The sequence below is a fragment of the Myotis myotis genome, unplaced genomic scaffold (assembly GCF_014108235.1).
Source record: "Myotis myotis isolate mMyoMyo1 unplaced genomic scaffold, mMyoMyo1.p scaffold_m19_p_16, whole genome shotgun sequence".
NCBI lineage: Eukaryota > Metazoa > Chordata > Mammalia > Chiroptera > Vespertilionidae > Myotis > Myotis myotis.
This window is the reverse complement of record NW_023416320.1, coordinates 34632474-34645838: the sequence shown is the minus strand read 5'-3', so window position 1 is coordinate 34645838 and position 13365 is coordinate 34632474. Positions and strand designations below refer to the sequence as shown.

Genomic DNA, 13365 nt, shown 5'->3' with positions numbered 1-13365 from the left:
CTTCCACCCACTCAATGCTATAAAGGCATAGTGCTAGGCTCTGATTATACAATTAGGAACAAGAAAAATAGCCTCCTAATGTTTATAGCTAAGAGAAGAGCTTTTATACTGATTGGACGATGGGTCACTATTGGCCCAAAGACATGTTTTGTTTGATCCACATTATGTTTAGATTTCTTCTGTTTTGAATTGTCTCAGAACTCTTAAAAATCAGGCTAAAAATGTCCAGTGTGTCTGTCTGATCTCTTTTGAATAACTTCCCAGGTGGCAGCAATGGGGTTGGGTGGAGGTTGTATCCTTCAGATGGGCCTGTGCTCCCAGAGAACTCAGCACTGTCCTCACCCAGCCTGCTCATGGACTGGTTAACCGTCAGGCCACTGGAGACATTTAATTTATGAGTCCTGAACTAGGAGGAGACAGGGACTTAGACAAGTAATTCTGTAATTACAGTGTGATAAAAATTCATCAGAATTAATTGTTCCTTTATTCTTGTGTCAAAAGATTACATGGACCCCTTTGGGGGTTATACTTACAAAGCTAAAGAAGATTTAACCTACAACATATGTAAAGCAGAAAGTTGCCTAGAACTGGGAATTTGTTCTATTTCAATGGCTGTACAGAAGACAGTATCTAGACATTTTTCATGTTATCAGAAGATTTATAGTTCATTATTCTAACAAGGCACTTTTCTAAATAGGACCAGATCAAATAGTAAGATTGGGGAACATCAATTAATAGCAGATTTCAAATGAGATAATAATGCATTAGCAAAATACTCTAGTTGTATTTTTTTAGGTCACCCATAAAAGAAAGAATGGATTGATTACATTTACCTCAAAGGCATAATCTGTTGTTTTTCCAGAAGGTGAAAGCCCAGGAGCTAGAAATGTAAAACTTAGGATCAGAGTAGGCCTCAAAAACAAGGCAAAATATTATTTGATAGTAAATTGACATTCTAGCAGTGAACATAAGCATCTCCCCTGAAGCCTTACTTAAAATATATTTTTCAGGTTTCATTGTTGTGTATAAAATTAAAATTCAAACCTGCACTTTAAGAGAATGTAATGCTAACTTGACGCTGATGGTGTGAAAATAAAGTTACTTAAAATATTTTATACATTGAAATGAAAATATTCTTTTGAAAACATAATGTGTAAAGTTCTTCTAGAAAAAAAATCTTCTAGACTCTAGAGCTGGGTTATTGTTAGAGAGCAACTATTAGTAAATTCATTAATCAGAGTCTTGCTTACATTTCTTATAGCAACTGTGACCATTTGTTTCAATTAATATTTTTCCATGGAGGTTACGTATCACAGTAAGATATTTCTATTTCTCAAGCTTATAAGTATAAAAATTTTAGTTTTCTTTGTGAAATTTAGTAAAAATTTTTATAAACTAATACTTCTTTGCAACAGTTGTAGTTAGGGAAAAAATAATTTTCTGTCATATTGAAACAAGAGGACCCCACTAAATGAACTTTACCCTTGTTTTTATCTGCTTATTTTTAATCAGTCCTGGTTAGTCATAAGAGTGAAAAAAAGAAAAGAGATTATAACTAGTTTCCTGAATGAAAAATCCAAAGTTCTTTGATCTCTATAGGTTTAAAAAATAATCTATTACTCTGTGACTAAAGTTTAGGAAAACACATAAATTGGATCCTATTAAACAATGAAATGAACTTTCCCTAAACTACTAATTTTATTCACCCAAATCGGAAATTCCTGAATCTTTGTTGAAGCCCAGTAAGAATGGGATAGAACCGGCCGAAGACGAAATTCTGCACATGCTCACGAGGGCCTGAAAGGCTGGGCATGCTTTCGTTTGGTAGATGGGTGTTCGTGATGGAGGTCCCTTGGCTTGTCCTGAAGGGTGAGTCACTCCATGGGCAGGCAAAGCACTTAGTTTCTGTATCTGTTCCATTCCCAACGGGCTTCTCTGGGGTTTCTGCTTAGGGTCCTGTTTGGTTAGGCCCCTTCCTTTTCATCCCTTGCATAACTGTTTAAATTTGACCTTTTCTTCTAAGAGGTGAAATCAGTGTTTGTGTCAATAATTCATATGACATTCTGAGGACACGCAGAAGCTACAATGAGCTTCCTGCTGCTCCGTAGACAATGGAGTTGGTAAGGATTAAGACGTTTGTGGGAATTGAAAACTTTGGTCATTATTTTTAATTATTAAGAAATAGAAAAAAAAACAAAAAAAACAAAAAAAGAAATAGAATGCTATTTTAAAAATTAATATATACAAGATTTTCCCTTCTAGGAAGCACCTTGGTCTTTAGCCCCTTTCTTTTTTTGAGATGTATTAGAAACTTCCAAAGATTTCATCGTAATGAATTCTGTTTAATGCATTCAGACAATCTTAAGATCCTATCTGTGGCATCCTTTTTAGCTTTGGCAAATAATTCTATTTAAAACAGAAATACATTAAAAATAACATTAAATATTTATGTATATATGTATAAATATATGCCAAACACATAATCTGTAGCATACATTCAGCTAACATCATATAATTAGAACTACATACTGCCAATTTCAAGTGAAAAGGCAGTTAATTTCATCAACTTCCTTCTTATATCCTTTGATTTTCTTCCTTTACCCTTTGCGCAAATGTATTGGAGTGCCAACTGTGGAAATGAAAGTGTAGTTAGCTTAAAAACACAAAATATATTATTACCTTGGGAGTAAGTATGAGAATGAGTTGGACACTGACATCTAGAGAAAAGAAAGGAAAAAGAAAAAAATGTAAAATATAACTAGAAAATCAAAAGTAAAAAGTCTTAAAGTAATTTATTCTGCAGCCTTAGTGTTAAAATGCTAGCAAAGTAGCAGCTATTGGCAAACACTGTACATAGAAAAAAATAGACATCACCATGGACAAAAAGTGGACTCAGAGTCTTTCCAGTGTTGTAAGCTCGTTCTTTCTTAATAAATCCCTGCAGGAGCCGAGATGAGCACTCTGGGACACAAGTAAATTAAAAATGGGGTCTCTGGTCTGGGTGAGGTCTCAGCTCTTACTAGGTTAGGAACTTTAACCAAATTGACCCAGGGTAACTACTTGGGCATCTCATTCCCCCTTTCTCTGTTTTCCCATTGTCCTCAAGGTGTTTCATTTTTCTTCAAAAAGGTTCTGGGCCTGTTTCCCTGGCCTCCTTGGGGACCACCTCATGCCTCCATCCTTTCTCTGAGACCACTGCCCAGGCTCCCTGTGCTTGTCCACTCTTGCGCCCACACCTGTCCCTCTACCATTGCCTTCTGTATCCCTTCCCTGTCCTAGCCACCTCCTCGTTCTTGGGCAGTCCCTTCTCTGGCTTTCTTTGGTCCTGCTTTCTGTGTTTGAGTGTTGTTGAGAAAGGGTTTTATTTCTATTTATTGTCCAGGGGGCCTTGTCATACTGGGTTCCCTATAGATAAGTGAGTGTATAACCTCTCCCACCCCCATTCAAACATCTGAGGGAAAAAAAGGAGAAAGAAAGAAAAGGGTTGAACTCGGTGATAGCCAAGATCTCAAAACCTGAGAATTGCAGTCAAAAACTACATGGGAGGCGAGTGTGAGCGCTACCATGGACCAAGGCTGCCATCTGGTGGGCACCACTGAGCACACCAAGTGCTACGGGGTTCCCTAGAGCAAGCAAGTCAAACTCAAAGGCTAACAAGGGCCAAATAAACAAAGTTTAAGTTTATGTGGACCGCAAAAAACCAAAAGCTTCAATTTTCATAGAAATGTAGGTTTATTTAGAAAAGTATAGTATATAAAAAAAGAGAACAAGAGCAATGATAAAATTAATGTTTTCTTCCTGACACTTGGCATCTCTTCTCTCTTCTCTGCTACTCTCTTTCCTACTTCGGGGGAAATTTTGTTTGCAAAATTTCAAAACTGACCCAAGGTGAATGTCAGTGATTCTGGATCTGACAGGAGACTTATTTCCTTTCATAATTGTAAATAACTGTTCCCACCGTTATATTGGCTGGGCTGCAGAAATATTCCTTGTGGGCTGCATGTGGCCCATGGGCCGGGAGTTTGACATGCTTGTCCTAGAGCATCCCAGCTGGTCTGATCCAGCCACAGACTCCTGCAGGAAAAATGAAAGCAGGCAAGGCCAACGCGAGCTTTACGCCCTCCAAGAAAAGGGAGGCAAAGGGAAGAAAAAAATCAAACTCAAAGCTTTCTAATGCCCAGGATCATGGGAGCACATGCTCCACCCCCCTTTTTATTTTATATTTTTCAGGTTCAGAGGCTACCTCAATCCATCATTTCTACTCCGTAGTTGTGCTTTGAATCCCATCTCCTCTTGCTTTCCTGGGACCTCCATCTGTCCTACATTTCCTAGTCCTTCCCCTCACTTGATCCTTGTCATATCATGTTTAAGAGTTTCATGCTTAGAACTCAACCCCCTTGGTTTGCTCATTCTCTGGTTCTCTGCGCCTGACCTACACATCTGCTGGCATCATTTCCTTGCCATGCACCCTGAAATCTGGCTTCTGTCTTCAGAAGTCCCAGCTTTCCTGTTGCATCCTCACTTCTCTGACCTCATCCTAGCACCTTGCTCTCATAGCACGGAACACTGTGGGCCACCCCTCCCTAGGAGGCTGAAACGCTCTTCTTGGCTTCCAGACTCCCTCCTCACCTCTAATTATTCTGCCCCTGGCTTCTTTTCCACTCTGCCCATTGCTTAAAGGTTGGCTTCCATGCAGGGCTCACCCCTCACCTTTTATAGCCAACCATGCATCAAGGCCCCAAATATTTCTCTAGCCAAATCCATCTACTGCTCCGGGGCCCTCTGCCACTCTCTGGTTCTGGTGTCATCTCTCATCTGGATTTACTACGACGTTCCTAACAGGCTTCTCTTCACTCGCTCTACTTTTACTACACTGTGATCAGGGGCATATTTCCAAGGATGCTGCTCCCTTCGATGGCTTGTCACGGCTCTTACGATAAAGTTCAGATGTGGCCCTACCTCACTGGTCCTACTAACCTCTCCAGCCTAGCCCCTCATCACCCTCCATCTCTGGGGTTGAGCTCTCAAAAAATTAACTTGGTTCTTTTCCTTTAATCAGCCACATCCTCTCTCTCTGGCCTCCAGAACTCTGTTATTTCCTCTGCCTGGAACTCACTTTCCTGCCTCTTCTGGGTAACTAGTGTTTCTCAGGTCAATTCAGATGTCAATTTCCCTGGCAGAGGCCTCCTGGTAGACACCCTCTCTCTGTGATCCCTGGTACTGCACCTCCCTTCCCATTAAAACTGTTACCGCACTGTGTTGTTGGTGCCCTTTTCCTGGTGGCATTTGCCTTGAGAATGTAAATTTTGTGATAACAAGGCAACAGCTACGCTTTTTCATAACTTTATTTGCAGTGGCTGGCATAGTGCCCTTTTCTTCTATGCTTACAGTTTGCCAAGGCCTTGCCAGCCTCCTAGGGAGGGGTGGCCCACAGTGTTCCGTGCTATGAGAGCAAGGTGCTAGGATGAGTAGAAAGCCAGATTTCAGGGGGCATGGCAAGGATGAATTCTCAACTTGCTCCTGAACTCCAGAAAAATATATTCAAGTCCCTGCTGGAGGTCTTCATCTGGACGTACCCGAGGCATGTCCAACTCAAAATGCCCAAGTCTTAGGTCATCATCTTCCTCCCAAAGCAAACCCTCTTCTAGGACCTATCATGGTAAATGGCCCCACTGCTTACCTGATGCCTCAGCCAGAAACCTCAATTTCTTCCTTGTTTCACTAAAAATAAACAAAATCTTGCTGATTCTAACCAACTCCTCAGTATTTCTCATATCTACCCTTGTACCAGCTGCCTCCCGAGGGTGTCTGAAGCCATCACCTTTTAGCTGGAGCACTACGATTACCTCTAGTGTTTCTTCCCCACTCTGCACTGCCACCCGAAAGCTCTCATACAATTCTAATTATGCCACACTCCTTTGCCATGCAACCACTCTACCTACATGTTCTACATGACACTGATTCCAAGGAATGGTGTTGCTTGATAAAAAGTTCTATGCTGACACAGGTTTAGAATCAAGAGTTTAAATACAGCTAACCCACTGCGCCCCCCCCCCCCCCCCACCTTTTACAGGACTTCTCAGAGCCTTTTCATGTGCAGACATGCATCCTGACTCCACAAGAGAGCTATGTAGCAGTGAGCAGTTTCCCAAATCTATGTGGCCATGTGTTCCCAAATATATGTGGCCATGTGTTGGGGGCCAGATGTAAGCTGGCAAAGTCCTTGCACCTGTACTTATTTTTTCGTGGAGCATTTCAAGGTGCAGCTTCACAGTGAGAATTATTGCTTCCATAACTTTCCATTATCCACATGACACAATTCAAGCGCCTTAGCAGAGGATGCGAACAAGAACTGTGAAGCCAGAATATTTGGGCTCATATTATGGCTGTGCCATTTACTTAGCTGTGTGACACTGCACAAACTCTTTTTCTCCATGCCTTTATTTCTTTACTGTAATATGAGGATATAATACAGTATTGCATAGGGTTGGTGTAAGGATTAGAGTTACTATTAATAATATGTGTAAAATGTGCAGGACAGTGCCTGGCACATGGTAAGTGCCCAATAAATTCTATTTTCTATTCGTGGTCTTTTACCGTCTGTCTTCTCCATCCTCACCTCCTCCTATGAAGGGAGGGCTAGATTTTCTACATTTCTTTTCTCTGGCGCTGCTCTCCTTTTACCTGAAATTCCTCTTTAGTCCCCCTCCCTCCCTATGTATCTCCACCTCTTTGCTTTAAATTTTCCATGTTTTCCCTGGCCCACTATTCAAAATACTTGCACATTCAACACGTATTTTATCAGGTGGCTGCTACGTACCCCACATTTCCTTAATGGAGAGAGAGTCAGGCATGTCAAAGCATTTAACATACTGACATCAGTCCATCCGTCTCTTCTATACCTGATCGGCTGCATTCCGCACAGGCCCCTTTTACAAACCTTGTCCCTGCATCCAATATCCTACTAGACTTTAAACTGCTCCAGAATCTCCCATCTTTGTGTCCCCAGCTCCTAGAACAACTTTTGGCACATCACATGCACCCAGTATAAATGTATTGATTGGATACAAGCATTTGTCTCGGCCACTGTGCCAGGCCCTCCACTGCCTGGCACGACGTGGGACCACGGGCTGTTGTCTCTGGGTCTCCGTTTCCTGGACGGCACACAGAACAGGGTAAAACCCGCCTCCCAGCGCGGGGTGCAGATGCGGGGCACAATCTGACGGCGCAGGCCCACCCGGCGCACCGTGGGCGCGCCCTGCGCAAGCCCCTTCCCCGGTTCCTGAAAATGGCCCGAGGACGAATGCGCAGGGCGGGCGGATCACACCCAGGGGGCTGCGTGGGCACGGTGGCACCCTGGCACCCTCGGGTCCCTGCCCGCCCGCCGGCCCCGCACTCACGCTGCGCGCTGCAGCTGCTTCAGTAGGTGCGCTACCCGAGCGCGGGCGGCGGCCATGGCTGAGCAGTCGCGTGCCGGGGCCCCGCCCCCCACTCGGGCCAATCACCGCCGCGTCCTCCTCCCCCCGCCCACCCGCCTCAGTTGGGCAAATCCCTGGTTGGCACTCCGGGTGGCTCAGGGCCACTTTCCCACGAGTCAAAACCGCCAGAGGTAACTGCTCCGAAGGGTCTTGGATACTTGAGTCTCCACTTAAAACCCTCTTTCTTATGTGGGGAAAGGACAAGACAAGGGCATACCTTTCCCAGTAATTTCTTTGGCCCTAGCAGGTGTTGGCCCGTGGATAGAGCACTGGCCTGCAGCCTGAAATGTCCGGGGTTGGATCAGGTCAAGGGCAGGTACCTCGGTTTCAGGCTCCTCCTAGCTCCCCGCCCTGGTGGGGGTGTGCAGGAGGCAACTAATTGATTTGTCTTTCGCTCTCTCTAACAAAAACAAACAAAAACCAAAACAACATCCTCGGGTGAGGATTAAAGATTAAATGCTCCCTGAATGGCTCGGCTTTTGATGAAGTTGCTCCAGGATTCCATTAAATGGTACACTCTGGGAGGGCTTAGCAGCCCCAAGTGTACCAAGTCCACGTGGGAAAGTTGATCAATGATCAACTTGGAAAAGTTCAACTTTCACTTAATCAGAAAATATCCTAAGTAATGACTGAACAAGTGTCTTAAGTAACCTGTATGAAATCTCTTTTCTTTCATAGCAATTTCTAAAGTAACCTTATTAAAATGAGACAACACTGAAAAAAAATGAATTCCCAATTTTAATTTCCTATCAATTATCAGACCAAACAGCAGAGTATAATGGCTCTCAGCTCTGTAATAGCAGCAAAAAAAGACCCCCCTGGATTTGAGATCTACTATGAATACTTTTCAGGAGATATTAGGGAGAGATAACCAGAATGGCAATAACATTTCAACACCTAAACAAACCAGCTCCAGGCCAATTTGACAAATGAGTAAAAGATAATGTTTCAATTAAGAGTTTTGTAAGCTGTCTTCCCAAAACAGCTCCTATTTGAAGTTTAAAAAAAAACTGGGGACATAAAATGTTGAGAAATATTTAAGTATTTTCTGGACTAATGACAATTACCACCGTTATTCAGTTATACCCAAACTTATCATTTACAGCAAGCAAATCAATATTTTGTGTTGAAAAGCAAGAAATCTGTTTTTAGAAAAACCAATTATACTATACCTTCAATATTATATCTGATACTAAAAGATGCTGTTTTTTTTTACAGTGATGTTGCTAAAATCACAAGTTTGCTGCTGTTTTAGAAAGTAAAGAAAAATAATATGTGCCAGATATCCAGGTCACTGGCTTTATTTAACGATAGCCAAACAGTGAAAAGCAACATTAAATACAGACACACTTTTATTAAATAACTTCACAACAATTACTTTTAAGGTCAGTTCTGAAATTTTTCTGTGTGCTCCCAGCTACTTTGATCAATACACAAGCTTGTTACAAAAATAAAGCTTAAGGCATACTATTTGTCTCTGAAATATGAACTGTCCCTCATACCACATCCAAAGTTAATAATAATAAAAAAAAAAATACATCCTTTACATCTCCAGCCAAAGACATGGTTATTGGAAAAACATTACTTTGTAAAGTCCAACATTTTCATAGTATTTTGAGGGGAGGGCAATCCTATCCCTTCAACCTCAATGAAGGCGGTGGCCACCTTCTTCTGCACCCCCTGCAGGACTACCCCTTAACATGTAGAGGAGTTCTTGGTTTACAGGTACTCGGGTCAGAGGGTCAACTTTACTTCCTCTTCTTTCCTCCTTGGTGTTGCCCTCCTTTCCTCTTGCCACCCCAGCCGGGCGGCCCGGAATTCATCTTGCCTCCCAAGCCTCCTTTCCTCTTACCTCCCTGGCTGGGCGGGGGCCCCCCTTTCCTCCTGCCCCCAGGACCCTGCCGGCCCCCCTTTCTCTTGCCCTTTTGGCTCATTTTTCTCCTCTTGGCCGCCTCCTCCTGGTCTTCCTCCCTCATCTGCTTATTGGCGGCCCTGGTCACGTCCAGCTGAGGCTTTTTGCTGTTCATGAGTCGCAGCATCTCCAACTGGCTCTTTTTCTCCGCGGCAAAGTCCCCGAAAAGAGGCTGAAACTTCCTTTTCTTGCCGGAGCCCCGGGGGGCCTTCTCCTTGGGCAGGCGCTCCTGAAAGCGCCCCACGGAAGCGGTGGAGACCCTGGCCACTTGCAGGGCGCGGCCCAGCTCCTGCTTACTCTGGTGTCCCGTCGGGTGCATCCCGGCCGAGCTGGGGAGCCGCGACTTGTGCGCGCGGGCTAAGTTACGCAGCCGGTTCAGCTCGTTCTTGGCCACCCGTTCCTTCTTGGCCTGAATCCGCTTGGCGAACTGGTCCTCCAAGGGGTCGGCACTCCCGGGCACCTCGATCAGCCACTCCTTGGTGTCGTCGCGGGCGCGCTGGTAGCCCCAGCGGCGTCGCCACTGGCCGCTGACCTCGTCCCACACCAGATTGGTCTTCTTTTTGGGACGGATGCCCTTGAGGCGCGCGAACTGCTGCCAGCGGGTAAGCGGCCGCGGCCGGGGCACTGGCTTCTCGCGCGGCAGGCGAGTGGTGGGCTCCGGCAACCGCGCCACCAGCGCCTCCTCTACGCGCTCCGTGGGCAACTGCCACAGCTGGTTGATGAGCAGCTGCGTGTTGTCCCGCGCCAAGGCCCGCAGTTCGGCCTCCGGGGGTGGTTCCCCGCGCCGCAGGCCCGTGGGAGGATTCCGGTCCGAGGCCAGCAGGTTACCCAGGTCGAACTCCAGCTCCAGTTCCTTGTGCACCGTGATGCGCTGCAACTTGTCGGCTTCGTCCCGCTCCGCCTTAGCCAGCAGCTCCTCCACGCTCTGGCCCTCCATGGTCCCGGCTCCGCTCACCAGCTCCAGTAAAACAACTCAAACTACTTCTCCGCCAGCGCCGGCTCGAGCCGGGGCAACACAACCACGTGCGAGAATCCAGACGCTCGCCCCGGAAGAGAAAGCTTCACTTCCGGAGCAACCGGAACTGGCTCATCATCCGGGCGACTGGATGAGAAGAGGCCGGCAGAGGGCAGTGTTGGAGAGCAGATGGGGTTCGAAGCGGCCTTTTTGGCTCGTGCCCGGACGGGGCGGAGCCGGTGCGAGAACCCGGACTACAAATTCCAGGGTCCCCGGAGGCGGCGGCGCAGGTGGGCGGCGCAAGTTCCTGGGCCCACGGAGTGTGGGGTTCCGGAGCGGTTCTGTCACGATATCGGTGAAAATGTGTTCTCAAGATGTTTAGCCAGTCAGCCCTTTCTGAGACTGGACAGGTTATATCTCACCCGAACCCTGGCCCGCTCGTGGGGGTCCTGGGTTAGGGCCGAGAAGGACACTTTGCACAGACACGTGGCGCTAAGCGCAGGCCTGGTTTGCCCGGGGCACGAGCGGGGCTGACGGACCTCCCGCCGGCGGAGCCCCGCAGCTCGGACTCTGGGCCGCGCGCTCGCCTGGCTGGCGGCCGAAGAGCGCCGGGCTCTGCCGCTGGACTGCCTGGGTCCAGCCCTGACCGTGCCACTGGTTGACTTCCAGCTTTAACGTCTCTGGGCCTACTTAAACTATATTTTTATTGATTTCAGAGGTGAAGAGGGGGAGAGAGAGAAAAAAACATGAGCGATGAGAGAGAATCATTGACCGGCTGCCTCCCCCACGCCCCACAACCCTGGCAGAGGACCTCCTGGCTCATGGGTCCATACCCAACCACGGAACCACACCAGCCTATTTTAAAACCTGTGATCTTCTAGGGCTAGTATAAAGATAAATGAGTTGATCTGCTTCCAAGGGAGATTCGTCTGGGGCCTGGAACTTGTAAGTGCCCAATAAATGCTAGCTGGGTACCAGTTGATATTTAATCTTCATAAAGACTCAGAGTCCTAACCGGTTTGGCTCAGTGGATAGAGCGCCGGCCTGTGGGCTGAAGGGTCCCAGGTTCATTCCGGTCAAGGGCATGTACCTGGGTTGCAGGCACATCCCCAGTAGGAGATGTGCAGGAGGCAGCTGATCGATGTTTCTCATTGATGTTTCTAACTCTCTATCCCTCTCCCTTCCTCTCTGTAAAAAATCAATAAAATATATTTAAAAAAAGACTCTGAGAGCGAAGCTGCAGAGGCAGTTTTACACGGTGATTAGACACTGGCATCTAGAGTCAGACCTAGGGTTACTGTAACCACCTTGGACAGGTTTTTTTTTTTTTTTTTAAATATATTTTATTGATTTTTTACAGAGAGGAAGGGAGAGGGATAGAGAGTTAGAAACATCGATGAGAGAGAAACATCGATCAGCTGCCTCCTGCACATCCCCTACCGGGGATGTGCCTGCAACCAAGGTACATGCCCTTGACCGGAATCAAACCTGGGACCCCTGAGTCCCCAGGCCAACGCTCTATCCACTGAGCCAAACCGGTTAGGGCATGGACAGGTTGTTTAACTTAAGTCCTAGTCCTAAAATGATGACTATGAAACAGTTTCTGGTACATGGTAAGCACTCAGTAAGTCTTAGCTGTTGTTATTCACCATGTTCCTCTGATGACAAAGGAAGGCTCAGGGAGGTAAAATGACTTGTCTAAGGTTGTACAACGAATATGTCAAACTCAAAGGCGAACACGGGCCAAATAAACAAGGTTTATGTTTATGTGGGCCGCAAAAAACCCCCAAAAGTTTCAATTTTCATAGAAACGTAGGTTTATTTCGATAGAGACATTCTGAGTACAAAGGGCTGAAATAAATGAGTCATTGTTAACATAAAAATAATAGAACATTTTAATAAAAAATTAATATTTTTTCTTGAACATTTACTTAGCAGACACTGAATAACTGCACAAATTAATAAGCGTAACTCAAATAAACCTATTTTTCTTGTTCTCCGAAAGCAAAATATTTCCTGTTGCACACACCAAACAAGTCAGTCCAAGACTAATGACGTGGCAATTGGCTGCTAAAATATTCGCTGCTGGTATTAGTGGAGAGAAATGGTGCGCCTTCGAGTAAGGCATGTAGGGGAAATGAATGCAACATGATAGTAATCAGTCATTAGCGAACATTGTAGTTCGTATTGATAATTATGTATAACCGGATATTGTAAAAATTAAGTTATGAAATTTTTATTAAAACGTTTTACATACCATTATATTGGCTAGGCTGCAAAAATATTCGTGTGGTCCGCGTGCGGCCCGCAGGCTGCGAGTTTGATATGCTTGTTGTACAAGTAGGAAACGTGGGAGCAGAAGGCAGCTTACTCACAGCTTTAAGACTTTTTACCTTTTCTCTGTAATGTCTTCAGGCTCTTGACACTCTAAAAGTGTGGTCTTTGGACCAGCATCATAGCCCCAGCTGGGCATTTGTTAGAAATGCAGAATTTCTGGCCTCACCCCAGATGTAATAATTCTGAGCCTTCATTTTAACAAAATCTCTAGGCGATGAGTATGTATAGTTGAGTTTGGGAGGCCCTGCTGATTGTGGGGTTGAGGTTTGGTTTTCCTTTAAAGGGAGTTTGGAGGAAGTGAAGAAAGGGTTACGCTGGAGAATTAATCCATAGAAATGGACATAATTGCCATTAGGAAGTAAATCTGCTAGGAAGAGTTTCTGCTAGAGAGGGCTTTAAATACAGCCTCATCTGTCATGTATACTCTCTGAGTTTGGTCTCTTCTTGAGCTTACTATCTTTCCTCACCTGTCATTTGTTCATTCACTCATAAACATTTAATGAACACATTTAAAAAAAATTTTTTTTTATTGATTTTAGAGAGGAAGGGAGAGGGGGGGAGAGAGAGAGAAACATCAATGATGAGAGAGAATCATTGATTGGCTGCCTCCTGCACACCCCCTAGTGGGGATTAATGAACACATTTTATGCTTCAGGAATTTTGCTAGAATCTTCTTTTTTCCT

General features: G+C 45.3%; 2 protein-coding genes across 4 annotated transcripts in view; both read right to left on the bottom strand.

Annotated features, from left to right (window-relative positions):
• Positions 1 to 7475, bottom strand: part of ADHFE1 (alcohol dehydrogenase iron containing 1) — a 58125-nt gene extending 50650 nt beyond the window's left edge. For 2 of the 3 annotated variants that reach the window (XR_004972509.1, XR_004972510.1), the window contains exons 1-3: positions 7401 to 7456; positions 2680 to 2717; positions 834 to 880 (exon numbers count right to left, since the gene is read on the bottom strand). Coding sequence is in view for 1 of the 3 variants with exons in the window: in XM_036338405.1 (XP_036194298.1) it covers positions 834 to 880; positions 2680 to 2717; positions 7401 to 7456 (141 nt within the window). In the remaining 2 variants the exon portion in view is untranslated. Of the gene's footprint in view, positions 1 to 833; positions 881 to 2679; positions 2718 to 7400 lie in introns of all 3 variants that reach the window. The other variant, XM_036338405.1, reaches the window with a different exon arrangement.
• A 1288-nt stretch (positions 7476 to 8763) lies between these two features.
• On the bottom strand, positions 8764 to 10458 carry RRS1 (ribosome biogenesis regulator 1 homolog). Its single transcript, XM_036338404.1, has one exon. It carries the CDS (start codon positions 10325 to 10327, stop codon positions 9227 to 9229), a length of 1101 nt encoding a protein of 366 aa, XP_036194297.1. The 5' UTR covers positions 10328 to 10458; the 3' UTR covers positions 8764 to 9226.
• Positions 10459 to 13365: the final 2907 nt, after the last annotated feature.